General features: G+C 40.6%; 1 protein-coding gene across 1 annotated transcript; it reads left to right on the forward strand.

The window, feature by feature from the left end:
- LOC121578625 (E3 ubiquitin-protein ligase TRIM39) lies at positions 1–6,951 on the forward strand. Its single transcript, XM_041892994.2, has 6 exons — positions 1–762; positions 3,314–3,409; positions 5,130–5,360; positions 5,477–5,499; positions 5,590–5,717; positions 6,207–6,951. The coding sequence occupies exons 1-6, from the start codon at positions 358–360 to the stop codon at positions 6,707–6,709; spliced, it is 1,386 nt and encodes a 461-aa protein (XP_041748928.1). The 5' UTR covers positions 1–357; the 3' UTR covers positions 6,710–6,951.
- Positions 6,952–14,699: the final 7,748 nt, after the last annotated feature.

Below are 14,699 nucleotides of genomic sequence, written 5' to 3' on the forward strand. Positions count from 1 at the left end.
ACACTCCCGCACAGTAGGTGGCGGCATCCACAAACAAAACGTGTGAACGCCATGATGTCAAAGAAGAAGCAGTTCCGCCCCTGCAGGAAGTGGAGGTGACAGGTGATTGGTTGAAGTGTCATTCAGGAAGTGGTTGGGGCATTTTCTACAACTTGTGTCAGCTAAAAGTTCTACATACGATATAACCTAGGAGGCCTCCAACTTTCTACAACTACAAGATAGCAACTCTGAACAGTTGGAGGAAACTGCATCAATACTGAGATTTGAAAGCACTTCTGACTAAACAAAACTGAAGTATACTGCTTCCTTCAGAGGCCATTACATAATATCGTGACAGGTTGGGATTTCTTCAAGAAAATGGCTTCCAAACATTCTCCCCAAGAAGATGATTTATCCTGTCCTGTGTGCTGTGACATCTTCAGGGATCCTGTACTCTTGTCGTGTAGCCATAGCTTCTGTAAAGACTGTCTGAAGGAATTCTGGAAACAAAAGGCATCTCGGGAATGTCCCATTTGCAGTAGAAGATCCTCAAAGGAAGAACCTCCTTGTAACCTGGTTTTAAAGAATCTGTGTGTGGGCTTCTCAGATGAGAGGAGTCGGAGAGCTTCAGCAGGGTCTGAGGTGCTCTGCAGTCTGCATGGCGAAAAACTCAAACTTTTCTGTCTGTATGATAAACAGCCAGTGTGTTTGGTGTGTCATACTTCTAAAAAACATGCACAACACAAGTTCTGTCCCGTCGATGAGGCTGCACAGGATTATAAGGTAGGGGAAGTTACTCTGAAAAGATACTGTATAGTATACAGTTACGTCACACAGGAAAAAGTTAAGCTAAATAAAGTAAAGTTTGAAAAAGTATTTCACTACTTCGTGAAAAATGATATCTAAATCGTAAATGTCAAACTATAAATTGCAAGAACAGATCACTGGAGTCAGATATTAGTTAGCCTAATTTCAGTTTGTGACAAAACAAGCAAGTGTAGAAAATCATTGTACAATCATTCTAAGCCGCTGTGAAATATATTTCCAGTAAGTAAGGGATAATCAACAAGAGGTTATGCGTTCTGTGCAAGAAGGTGTGTGCCACGACGCGCTAGCGGAGTGCAACTGACCTTCCACGGAGTTGCATTATTTTCCAGAGAATGCATCGAGCCACGAATTGATTATTCCTTTTATACCATCGCTATAATTGAACACATTCAACATCCACTGAAGTAGCTAGCAAATTTACGAGATACACAGTAGTTGCCTTGGTAACCAAACAAACAGACTTCCTAGTTTAGCTAACCAAACCATCAGTCCTAGCTTGCTATTATGAACATCGAATTCAACAATGCCAATAATGTTTTCAATTTGACTTTTGCTTTCAAAAGCAGCTCAAACATATAACATGTAAGAATGAACTATAGACATGTAATTCTTTGAATTCTACCGTGCAAGTATGCATGCTCTAGAATGCCCTTCAAGCCAATCAGAAAAGAGTATTCAACAATGCCATGGTATAACCAAAAATATTGTATTTTCAGCTGTTTGAAGCTGGTGTACAAAACCGAACGTAAAAGACGCAAAAACTAAACTGAAGGCCAGCCACCACACCTCAGCATATTTTTCCCCCTTAATTATATCACAATCAAGTTCTACAAGTTGAATGTAGACACAAATATTATACTTTTTGTATTAGCATTTCTCAGAAATATTGTATTAAAATATGCAAATTAGGTGATATCTCCTTAAATATGCACAAACAGTATTTGCATATTGTGCAAATCCATTTTTCTGGACACTGGATGAAGTCAGCCAAAATATTTTTCGCTTCAGGACCGGACTTGTCCAGAGCAGAATGTGGATAAATACTTTTTTCAGCTTTCTATCTGTAAAATACTAAAGACATGTACACAACATGAAATTGTTGTGAATTTAAAAAAATAAAATCTTATCTCAAATTAAAAATTGACAACATGTCAAAAATTCCCTCTGGGCAAGTCTGGAGAATATATCTAAGGATAAGCACACAAAATGTGGTGAATGCAGATGCTTCTGAAGTTGAGAAAAATGGGTTGGCTTGTGGGAAGTATCTGACTTTTGGGAAATGGCAGTTAAAGACAAGTGCATTGAATTTAGACCCAATCACCATCTCTCTTCAAAGTAAATTGCTAAATATAGTCCAGTTTATAACATTCTCTATGAAATGTAGAACGTTTTGCAATTATTGATGTATGTCCATTGTAAGGTGGTTAAAATTCATTAAAATGTTAATGACGGTAGTATGATAAACTAAATAAATTAAACAAATATTTGACATTTTTATGTTTACTTTTTGAACATACTAATATTAATGGACCAAAATACCAACAAATCTCAAAATTGATAGGTAGATGCAAAAATGTCATTTCAGTCTTAAGAACGAGAAGCATAGAAATAGCACACATAGAACAGAGCTACCGTAATTGCTTTTACCTGCCCTGGGACTACGGGTTAGCTTTTGGCTAACCCCGGCACATTGACATGGCTGTTGCATTATTGTAATATTGATGTTGATTAATGTGCATTGTCCCCTATAAATAAATCAATTAAATAAAAAAATAAAAAATATATATATATATATATATATATATATATATATATATATATAAATATGTTGGTATAAAATGTCCAAACCTCAACAGAATAAGGTTGTAGTCATAAATGTATTATGTCTTATAGTGTTTGGGAGTAGTGCAACTACATGTAATTCAATTAGTAATTTAATTACATTTTGCAGTAGCTTTGTGGCAGTTGAATTAAATTCAAATCTTGGTATAGTGTTTTCAGTAGTTAATAACTTTTTTGCCATGTAGTGGTGTAGCTAACAACAGGAACTACACAGTACCTTTTTTTTTTGCACAAATGTAATATGGGTGAAGTAAGCAAGAATATCCTTTATTTTTCGACATCAGACCTGCCTTATTCTCACTTGAAACACTGTGTGACTAATTCTCACTTTTTGTGCAAATTCACATAGAAATGTGAGTTATACATCTGTCATTCTCATTGAAAGCAAGTCTAAGTAGCACAGCCACAATACAAATACACACTAAAATAATACAAAATACAAATACATGACATCCTATAATATACAATTCTAACAACAACAACAACAACTTATTCGTAATAAAAACACTGTTGTCTTACATATGAGGAACCACAGATAACTCATGTGCACAGGTTTGGATAGATTTGAGCCATGTTTTTAAATTTAAATTTAAAAGTACAATAATATAAAGTAATAAAAACAGGAATATACTTTCTTCAAAGTAGTGTCCATTTTTCATTCTAGGAGGAACTCACAACTACATTGAAGCCTTTACAGATGAAGTTGAAGGCCTTTAAAGAAGTAAAACTAACCTGTGGTGAAACCGCAAAGCAAATTAAGGTGAGTTTGCTGAATAATGCTGTACAATACAACTGCACAGAAGTGAGTTTGTGGACTGAATGTAAGAATGGTAGTTACAGTGGGGAAAAAAAGTATTTAGTCAGCCACCAATTGTGCAAGTTCTCCCACTTAAAAAGATGAGAGAGGCCTGTAATTTTCATCATAGGTACACGTCAACTATGAGAGACAAATTGAGGGGAAAAAATCCAGAAAATCACATTGTAGGATTTTTAATGAATTTATTTGCAAATTATGGTGGAAAATAAGTATTTGATCACCTACAAACAAGCAAGATTTCTGGCTCTCACAGACCTGTAACTTCTTCTTTAAGAGGCTCCTCTGTCCTCCACTCGTTACCTGTATTAATGGCACCTGTTTGAAGTTGTTATCAGTATAAAAGACACCTGTCCACAACCTCAAATAGTCACACTCCAAACTCCACTATGGCCAAGACCAAAGAGCTGTCAAAGGACACCAGAAACAAAATTGTAGACCTGCACCAGGCTGGGAAGACTGAATCTGCAATAGGTAAGCAGCTTGGTTTGAAGAAATCAACTGTGGGAGCAATTATTAGGAAATGGAAGACATACAAGTCCACTGATAATCTCCCTCGATCTGGGGCTCCACGCAAGATCTCACCCTGTGGGGTCAAAATGATCACAAGAACGGTGAGCAAAAATCCCAGAACCACACGGGGGGACCTAGTGAATGACCTGCAGAGAGCTGGACCAAAGTAACAAAGCCTACCATCAGTAACACACTACGCCGCCAGGGACTCAAATCATGCAGTGCCAGACGTGTCCCCCTGCTTAAGCCAGTACATGTCCAGGCCCTTCTGAAGTTTGCTAGAGTGCATTTGGATGATCCAGAAGAGGATTGGGAGAATGTCATATGGTCAGATGAAACCAAAATATAACTTTTTGGTAAAAACTCAACTTGTCGTGTTTGGAGGACAAAGAATGCTGAGTTGCATCCAAAGAACACCATACCTACTGTGAAGCATGGGGGTGGAAACATCATGCTTTGGGGCTGTTTTTCTGCAAAGGGACCAGGATGACTGATCCGTGTAAAGGAAAGAATGAATGGGGCCATGTATCGTGAGATTTTGAGTGAAAACCTCCTTCCATCAGCAAGGGCATTGAAGATGAAACGTGGCTGGGTCTTTCAGCATGGCAATGATCCCAAACACACCGCCCGGGCAACGAAGGAGTGGCTTCGTAAGAAGCATTTCAAGGTCCTGGAGTGGCCTAGCCAGTCTCCAGACCTGAACCCAATAGAACATCTTTGGAGGGAGTTGAAAGTCCGTGTTGCCCAGCGACAGCCCCAAAACACCACTGCTCTAGAGGAGATCTGCATGGAGGAATGGGCCAAAATACCAGCAACAGTGTGTGAAAACCTTCTGAAGACTTACAGAAAACGTTTGACCTGTGTCATTGCCAACAAAGGATATATAACAAAGTATTGAGAAACTTTTGTTATTGACCAAATACTTATTTTCCACCATAATTTGCAAATACATTCATTAAAAATCCTACAATATGATTTTCTGGATTTTTTTTTTCATTTTGTCTGTCATAGTTGACGTGTACCTATGATGAAAATTACAGGCCTCTCTCATCTTTTTAAGTGGGAGAACGTGCACAATTGGTGGCTGACTAAATACTTTTTTCCCCCACTGTATATTCAAGTATATTTGACATATTTCTCTCACGGCCTCCAGCTACAGGCCCAGGACACAGAGAGGCAGATTGAGGAGGAGTTTGAGAAGCTTCACGAGTTGCTTCGAGAGGACAAGGCAGCCAGACTAGCTACTCTGAAGGAGGAAGAGAAGAAGAAGAGTGAGATGATGAAGAAGAAGACTGAGGAGATGAGCAGAGGGATATCATCACTTTCAGACACAATCAGAGCCGTAGAGAAGGAGCTGAAAGCAGAAGATGTATCATTCCTGCATGTAAGAACCAATAACTTGTTGATATTATTTGAGATGCATTTATTGATGAACTGATGTGATATCATGTATAACGCTGTTTACATGTATTATTCATTTTGTATTTTGTTCTTCTGTAGAACTATAAGGCCACAGTGAAAAGGTAAGTGATCTGCCTCTTGTCTCTCTTCTGTGGTTCTTAACAAAGTTATGCCAACCCCACAGTACAACTGATTCCTGAATATTCTACCAGGGCCCAGTGCACACTGCCGAATCCAGAGAAGGTTTCAGAACCACTGATCCATGTGGCCAAGCACCTTGGCAACCTACATAGATCATGTGTGAAGATACAGGAAATTCTTAAAGAGGTTTTTCAATATAGTGAGTATGATTGTTACAATTAACACGTTTATTTACTAACTGAAGTGAATACATAATGCCCCTTTTAAAGTATGCAATTGTGAAACGCTAGGCCTGGATCAATTACATATAATACAGTGTTTCAATTACTGAAAAATCGGGGAGGTCAGGCTCGTAGTAATGGTTGGAGCGGAATGAGTGGGATGGTATCAAACACATGGTTTCCCTTTGTTTGATGCCATTTCATTCACTTCGTTCCAGCCATTATTGTGAGCCATCCTTCCCTCAGCAGCATCCACTGATTTAGATATAGTGATTTGAGAATATTGGAATGTATTTGGAAACAGGAAAGTATTTGACAACACTTTCAAAAACCTTTTGGTAGAGTTTTACAAGTAGGCATTCCAATACTTCAAATAGAGGTAGTTGTTTTGGGCTATGTATTTGAAAAAACTCAAATACATAAATAATCTATTTGAACCCAGGTCTGATAGTCTATTTTCTGTCTAGCTGCTGTGACTCTGGACCCCAAGACTGCTCATCCAAGTCTCATCCTGTCTGAGGATTTGACCAGTGTGAGATTCGGTGTGGCTCAACAGCTTCCTGACATCCCAGAGAGGTTTGATCGTGCATTTGTCCTGGGCTCTGAGGGCTTTAACTCGGGGACAAACTTCTGGGATGTTGAGGTTGGGGAAAATGCATCATGGGCCCTGGGTGTGATCACAGAATCTGTACCGAGGAAGGGGCGTATACGCAATGGACTCTGGTGTCTATATTATGATTCTGAAGGTGAATACTCAGCAGAATCCCCACCAAAGCCAACCATTCCCCTCACAGTGAGACACACACCCCAGAGGATCAGAGTGAAGCTGGACTGGGACAGAGGAGAGCTGTCATTCTCTGACCCTATTAATAAAACACACCTACACACAATCGCACAAACTTTTACTGAGAGAGTCTTTCCCTGCTTTTGTAACTTCTCTAAACGGCAGCCTCTAAAGATCGTGCCATAACAGTGGAAAAAATATAGTTCGAGCTGATAATGTCTCTTACCATACAATGTTGAAACAAGCCACCTAGCTACTGTTTGAAAACAAGATATTATAGTGACTTGGACGATTTGAACTTCTTGTTCAAACTGTTGATATGGCATAAGAGAGTAGAAAACTGACAAGTAGTACTCTGCCCTGCACCTTAAAGACATAGTCATTGAACACTGGTCACTTTAATTATGCTTACATACTGTTTTACCCACTTCATATGTATATACTGTATTCTAGTCAAGGCTAATCCTTGAGGGAAAAAAGTATTTGATCCCCTGCTGATTTTGTACGTTTGGCCACTGACAAAGAAATGATCAGTCTATAATTTTAATGGTAGGTTTATTTGAACAGTGAGAGACAGAATAACAACAACAAAAATCCAGAAAAACGCATGTAAAAAATGTTATAAATTGATTTGCATTTTAATGAGGGAAATAAGTATTTGACCCCCTCTCAATCAGTAAGATTTCTGGCTCCCAGGTGTCTTTTATACCGGTAACGAGCTGAGATTAGGAGCACACTCTTAAAGGGAGTGCTCCTAATCTCAGCTTGTTACCTGTATAAAAGACACCTGTCCACAGAAGCAATCAATCAATCAGATTCCTAACTCTCCACCATGGCCAAGACCAAAGAGCTCTCCAAGGATGTCAGGGACAAGATTGTAGACCTACACAAGGCTGGAATGGGCTACAAGACCATCGCCAAGCAGCTTGGTGAGAAGGTGACAACAGTTGGTGCGATTATTCGCAAATGGAAGAAACACAAAAGAACTGTCAATCTCCCTCGGCCTGGGGCTCCATGCAAGTTCTCACCTTGTGGAGTTGCAATGATCATGAGAACGGTGAGGAATCAGCCCAGAACTACACGGGAGGATCTTGTCAATGATCTCACGGCAGCTGGGACCATAGTCACCAAGAAAACAATTGGTAACACTACGCCGTGAAGGACTGTAATTCTGCAGCGCCCGCAAGGTCCCCCTGCTCAAGAAAGCACATATACATGCCCATCTGAAGTTTGCCAATGAACATCTGAATGATTCAGAGGAGAACTGGACGAAAGTGTTGTGGTCAGATGAGACCAAAATGGAGCTCTTTGGCATCAACTCAACTCGCCGTGTTTGGAGGAGGAGGAATGCTGCCTATGACCCCAAGAACACCATCCCCACCGTCAAACATGGAGGTGGAAACATTATGCTTTGGGGGTGTTTTTCTGCTAAGGGGACAGGACAACAAAGGGACGATGGACGGGGCCATGTACCGTCATATCTTGGGTGAGAACCTCCTTCCCTCAGCCAGGGCATTGAAAATTGGTCGTGGATGGGTATTCCAGCATGACAATGACCCAAAACACACGGCCAAGGCAACAAAGGAGTGGCTCAAGAAGATGCACAGTGGCCTAGCCAGTCCCCATAGAAAATCTGTGGATGGAGCTGAAGGTTTGAGTTGCCAAACGTCAGCCTCGAAACCTTAATGACTTGGAGAAGATCTGCCAAGAGGAGTGGGACAAAATCCCTCCTGAGATGTGTGCAAACCTGGTGGCCAACTACAAGAAATGTCTGACCTCTGTGATTGCCAACAAGGGTTTTGCCACCAAGTACTAAGTCATTTCTTTGTCAGTGGGCAAACGTACAAAATCAGCAGGGGATCAAATACTTTTTTCCCTCACTGTAACTACTGCTGTACACACCTTTTCTATTCATATACTGTCCATAAACACCATTATTTATATATATATATATATATATATATATATATATATATTCCGGACTCTGATATTGCTCGTTCTGATATTTCTTAATTTTAATTTTTTGGGATTTGTGTTTATTGTTTTGTATTGTTAGGTATTACTGCACTGTTGGAGCTAGAAACATAAGCATTCCGTTGCACCTGCGATAACATCTGCAGAATATGTATACGCGACCAATACAATTTGATTTGATTTAGTCTAAGCTTAGTGGAGTATAAACCTGTTATTTCTTTGTCTTAGATACGTTTGATTTGTTAATCATTAGCTCTTATTGTCTTAAGAATACAGTTATGTACATGACTGCTGATCAATTACATGGAAATACAAAACCATACTGTAACTGTCATTCCTTATTCCATGATTAAAGCAAATACATGCTATTGTTTTTTTGTTTTGTCTGTAAGTGTAGAACAGCTTACACGTAGCACAGTAATAGCTGATAATGTCTTACCATAATGTTACACCAAACTACGATCCTAACCCACTGATAATCCCATTATTTAATATTCTCACACTAGTATAGCATACTTTTTGACAGCTGGAGAAAGCACAGAAAGTTTCTTCAGAAATGCACATTTTTCCATTTTATCCTGGTGTTGTAGGGATGTAGTTATAGCCTGTAGAGGGGGATAGAGTCACAGGCCAGGGTCAGGCAATGGTCACCAATAACGCTCAACCAGAGAGGAATATTCAGTAAATTAAGAATCTTTGGCTGAACCTAACTGTGCTGAATTCAAGGATTTTGCATTGGAGGGTCCCAAAGTGATTTTTGTTCCAGTTCCAACCCTAGTGTGTGTTCATGTTTGTTTGTGTGTGTGGCTAGTGATAGGTCATCAAAGTACTTTACAATGCATTTGACTTACTTTTTATGACAGTGAACTCATGACCGCTGTCCTGGGTAAAGTCCCTCACACTGTATCATTCAGCTTGCATCAGCTATATGTGTAATATACCAGGGCCCGGTGTCCCAAAATCATCTTAAGGTGATTGAGAGGATTTTAGGATCCTATGGTTGTAACGATGAACCTATTAGCCTTAAGATGATTTTGGGAAACTGAGCCCTGCTGTGTTCGACATTGGATACGATATAGGACTCAAAGTTAATCAAACGTTTTCTACCACTACAAGATAGCAACTCTGAAGAACAGGAGAAAACTGCATCAATACTGAGATTTGAAAGCACATCTGACTAAACAAGACTGAAGTATGCTGCTCCTTTCAGACAATCAGCGTCGTAGAGGAGGAGCTGAAACCAGAAGATATCTCATTATTGCAGGTAAGAACCAACAGCTCTGTGACAAGAAGACATTATTTGAGATACATTTACTGATGAACTGATTTCACCTAATGTGTTATGATTTATTATTGGTCTTTGTTCTACAGAACTATAAGGCCACAGTGAGAAGGTAAGCCTCTTGTCTCCCTCTCTTCTCGCTGGTTCTTAACCTAGGGTGCTAAGGTTATTCTTAACCCGACCCCACGGTAGAACTGACTCCTGAATATTCTTTCAGTGCACACTGCCGGATCCAGAGAGGGTTTCATGAGCACTGATCCATGTGGCCAAGCACCTTGAAAACCTGCACATATTTTGTGGGAAGATGCAGGAAATTGGTTAAATGTTTGCTCAATACAGTGAGTATGATTGTACTGTTACATGTTTAAAAATATATATATATTTAACCTTTATTTAACTAGGCAAGTCAGTTAAGAACAAACTTAACTGGGCAAAAGGCCTCCTGCGGGGACAGGGGCTGGGATTCAATAAATAAATAGAAATATAGGACCAAACACACATCACAACAAGAGAGACCTAAGACAACAACATAGCATGGCAGCAACACACGACAATACAGCAAGGTAGCAATCCAACATGAAAACAACATGGTAGCAGCACAAGACATGGTACAAACATTATTGGGCACAGACAACAGCACAAAGGGCAAGAAGGTAGAGACAACAATACATCACACGAAGCAGCCACAACTGTCAGTAAGAGTGTCCATGATTGAGTCTTTGAATGAAGAGATGGAGATAAAACTGTCCAGTTTGAGTGTTTTTTGCAGCTCGTTCCAGTCGCTAGCGGCAGCGAACTGGAAAGAGGAGCGACCCAGGGATGTGTGTGCTTTGGGGACCTTTAACAGAATGTAACTGGCAGAACGGGTGTTGTATGTAGAGGATGAGGGCTGCAGTAGGTATCTCAGATAGGGGGGAGTGAGGCCTAAGAGAGTTTTGTAAATAAGCATCAACCAGTGGGTCTTGCGACGGGTATACAGAGATGACCAGTTTACAGAGGAGTATAGTGTGCAGTGATATGTCCTATAAGGAGCATTGGTGGCATATCTGATGGCCGAATGCCATGGTAAAGAACATCTAGCAGCTCAAGAGCACCCTTACCTGCCTATCTATAAATTACATCTCCGTAATCTAGCATGGGTAGGATGGTCATCTGAAGCAGGGTTAGTTTGGCAGCTGGGGTGAAAGAGTAGCGATTACGATAGAGGAAACCAAGTCTAGATTTAACCTTAGCCTGCAGCTTTGATACAGTTGAAGTCAGAAGTTTACATACACCTTAGCAAACTACATTTAAACTCAGTTTTTCACAATTCCTGACATTTAATCCTAGTAAAAGTCTTAGGTCAGTTACGATCACCACTTCATTTTAAGAATGTGAAATGTCAGAATAATAGTAGAGAGAATGATTTATTTCAGCTTTTATTTATTTCATCACATTCCCAGTGGGTCAGAAGTTTACATACACTCAATTAGTCTTTGGTAGCGTTGCCTTTAAATTGTTTAACTTGGGTCAAACGTTTTGGGTAGCCTTCCACAAGCTTCCCGCAATAAGTTGGGTGAATTTTGGCCATTCCTCCTGACAGAGCTGGTTTAACTGAGTCAGGTTTGTAGGACACCTTGCTTGCACACGCTTTTTCACTTCTGCCCACACATTTTCTATAGGATTGAGGTCAGGGCTTTGTGATGGCCACTCCAATACCTTGACTTTGTTGTCCTAAAGCCATTTTGCTACAACTTTGGAAGTATGCTTGAGGTCATTGTCCATTTGGAAGACCCATTTGCGACCAAGCTTTAACTTCCTGACTGATATCTTGAGATGTTGCTTCAAAATATCCACATCATTTTCCTTCCTCATGATGCCATCTATTTTGTGAAGTGCACCAGTACCACCTGCAGCAAAGCACCCCCACAGCATGATGCTGCCACCCCCGTGCTTCACGCTTGGGATGGTGTTCTTCGGCTTGCAAGCAACCCCGTTTTTTCCTCTAAACATAACGATGGTCATTATGGCCAAACAGTTCTATTTTTGTTTCATCAGACCAGAGGACATTTCTCCAAAAAGTACGATCTTTGTCCCCATGTGCAGTTGCAAACCGTAGTCTGGCTTTTTTATGCCGGTTTTGAAGCAGTGGCTTCTTCCTTGCTGAGTGGCCTTTCAGGTTATGTCGATATAGGCCTCGTTTTACTGTGGATATAGATAATTTTGTACCTGTTTCCTCCAGGATCATCACAAGGTCCTTTGCTGTTGTTCTGGGATTGATTTGCACTTTTCGCACCAAAGTACGTTCATCTCTAGGAGGCAGAAAGCTTCTCCTTCCTGAGCGGTATGACGGCTGCGTGGTCCCATGGTGTTTATACAGTGGGGAAAAAAAGTATTTAGTCAGCCACCAATTGTGCAAGTTCTCCCACTTAAAAAGATGAGAGAGGCCTGTAATTTTCATCATAGGTACACGTCAACTATGACAGACAAATTGAGGAAAGAAAATCCAGAAAATCACATTGTAGGATTTTTAATGAATTTATTTGCAAATTATGGTGGAAAATAAGTATTTGGTCACCTACAAACAAGCAAGATTTCTGGCTCTCACAGACCTGTAACTTCTTCTTTAAGAGGCTCATCTGTCCTCCACTCGTTACCTGTATTAATGGCACCTGTTTGAACTTGTTATCAGTATAAAAGACACCTGTCCACAACCTCAAACAGTCACACTCCAAACTCCACTATGGCCAAGACCAAAGAGCTGTCAAAGGACACCAGAAACAAAATTGTAGACCTGCACCAGGCTGGGAAGACTGAATCTGCAATAGGTAAGCAGCTTGGTTTGAAGAAATCAACTGTGGGAGCAATTATTAGGAAATGGAAGACATACAAGACCACTGATATTCTCCCTCGATCTGGGGCTCCACGCAAGATCTCACCCCGTGGGGTCAAAATGATCACAAGAACGGTGAGCAAAAATCCCAGAACCACACAGGGGGACCTAGTGAATGACCTGCAGAGAGCTGGGACCAAAGTAACAAAGCCTACCATCAGTAACACACTACGCCGCCAGGGACTCAAATCCTGCAGTGCCAGACGTGTCCCCCTGCTTAAACCAGTACATGTCCAGGCCCGTCTGAAGTTTGCTAGAGTGCATTTGGATGATCCAGAAGAGGATTGGGAGAATATCATATGGTCAGATGAAACCAAAATAGAACTTTTTGGTAAAAACTCAACTCGTCGTGTTTGGAGGACAAAGAATGCTGAGTTGCATCCAAAGAACACCATACCTACTGTGAAGCATGGGGGGTGGAAACATCATGCTTTGGGGCTGTTTTTCTGCAAAGGGACCAGGGACGACTGATCCGTGTAAAGGAAAGAATGAATGGGGCCATGTATCGTGAGATTTTGAGTGAAAACCTCCTTTCATCAGCAAGGGCATTGAAGATGAAACGTGGCTGGGTCTTTCATCATGACAATGATCCCAAACACACCGCCCGGGCAACGAAGGAGTGGCTTCGTAAGAAGCATTTCAAGGTCCTGGAGTGGCCTAGCCAGTCTCCAGATCTCAACCCCATAGAAAATCTTTGGAGGGAGTTGAAAGTCCGTGTTGCCCAGCGACAGCCCCAAAACATCACTGCTCTAGAGGAGATCTGCATGGAGGAATGGGCCAAAATACCAGCAACAGTGTGTGAAAACATTGTGAAGACTTACAGAAAACGTTTGACCTGTGTCATTGCCAACAAAGGGTATATAACAAAGTATTGAGAAACTTTTGTTATTGACCAAATACTTATTTTCCACCATAATTTGCTAATAAATTCATTAAAAATCATACAATGTGATTTTCTGGATTTTTTCCCCTCATTTTGTCTGTCATAGTTGACGTCTACCTATGATGAAAATTACAGGCCTCTCTCATCTTTTTAAGTGGGAGAACTTGCACAATTGGTGGCTGACTAAATACTTTTTTTCCCCACTGTACTTGCCTACTATTGTTTGTACAGATGAACGTGGTACCTTCAGGCATTTGGAAATTGCTCCCAAGGATGAACCAGACTTCTTGGCTTATTTCTTTTGATTTTCTCATGATGTCAAGCAAAGAGGCACTGAGTTTGAAGGTAGGCCTTGAAATACATCCACAGGTACACCTCCAATTGACTCAAACTATGTCAATTAGCCTATCAGAAGCTTCTAAAGCCATGACATCATTTTTCTGGAATTTTCCAAGCTGTTTAAAGGCACAGTCAACTTAGTGTATGTAAACTTCTGACCCATTGGAATTGTGATACAGTGAATTATAAGTGAAATAATCTGTCTGTAAACAATTGTTGGAAAAATTACTTGTGTCATGCACAAAGTAGATTTCCTAACTGACTTGCCAAAACTATAGTTTGTTAAGAAGAAATTTGTGGAGTGGTTGAAAAACTAGTTTTAATGACTCCAACCTAAGTGTATGTAAACTTCCGACTTCAACTGTATGTGCTGAGAGAAGGACAGTGTACTGTCTAGCCATACTCACAATTACTTGTATGAGGTGACTACCTCAAGCTCTAAACCCTCAGAGGTAGTAATCACACCGGTGGAGAGAGGGGCATTCTTCTTACCAAAGCACATTACCTTTGTTTTGGAGGTGTTCAGAACAAGGTTAAGGCAGAGAAAGCTAGTTGGACACTAAGAAAGCTTTGTTGTAGAGCGTTTAACACAATCCTGGGAGGGGCCAGCTGAGTATAAGACTGTATCATCTGCATATAAATGGATGAGAGAGCTTCCTACTGCCTGAGCTATATTGTTGATGTAAATTGAGTAGAGCGTGGGGCCTAGGATCGAGCCTTGGGGTACTCCCTTGGTAACAGGCAGTGGCTGAGATAGCAGATGTTCTGACTTTATACACTGCACTCTTTGAGAGAGGTAGTTAGCAAACCAGGCCAAAGACCCCTC

This window comes from Coregonus clupeaformis, chromosome 12 (assembly GCF_020615455.1).
Source record: "Coregonus clupeaformis isolate EN_2021a chromosome 12, ASM2061545v1, whole genome shotgun sequence".
NCBI lineage: Eukaryota > Metazoa > Chordata > Actinopteri > Salmoniformes > Salmonidae > Coregonus > Coregonus clupeaformis.

Bases quoted from the DNA above. Each gene is read 5' to 3' on its own strand.
- LOC121578625 (XM_041892994.2), top strand. From the start codon at position 358: ATGGCTTCCAAACATTCTCCCCAAGAAGATGATTTATCCTGTCCTGTG. The intron at 3,410-5,129 runs GTGAGTTTGCTG...CACGGCCTCCAG, and splicing joins AAACCGCAAAGCAAATTAAG to CTACAGGCCCAGGACACAGA. The intron at 5,361-5,476 runs GTAAGAACCAAT...GTTCTTCTGTAG, and splicing joins AAGATGTATCATTCCTGCAT to AACTATAAGGCCACAGTGAA.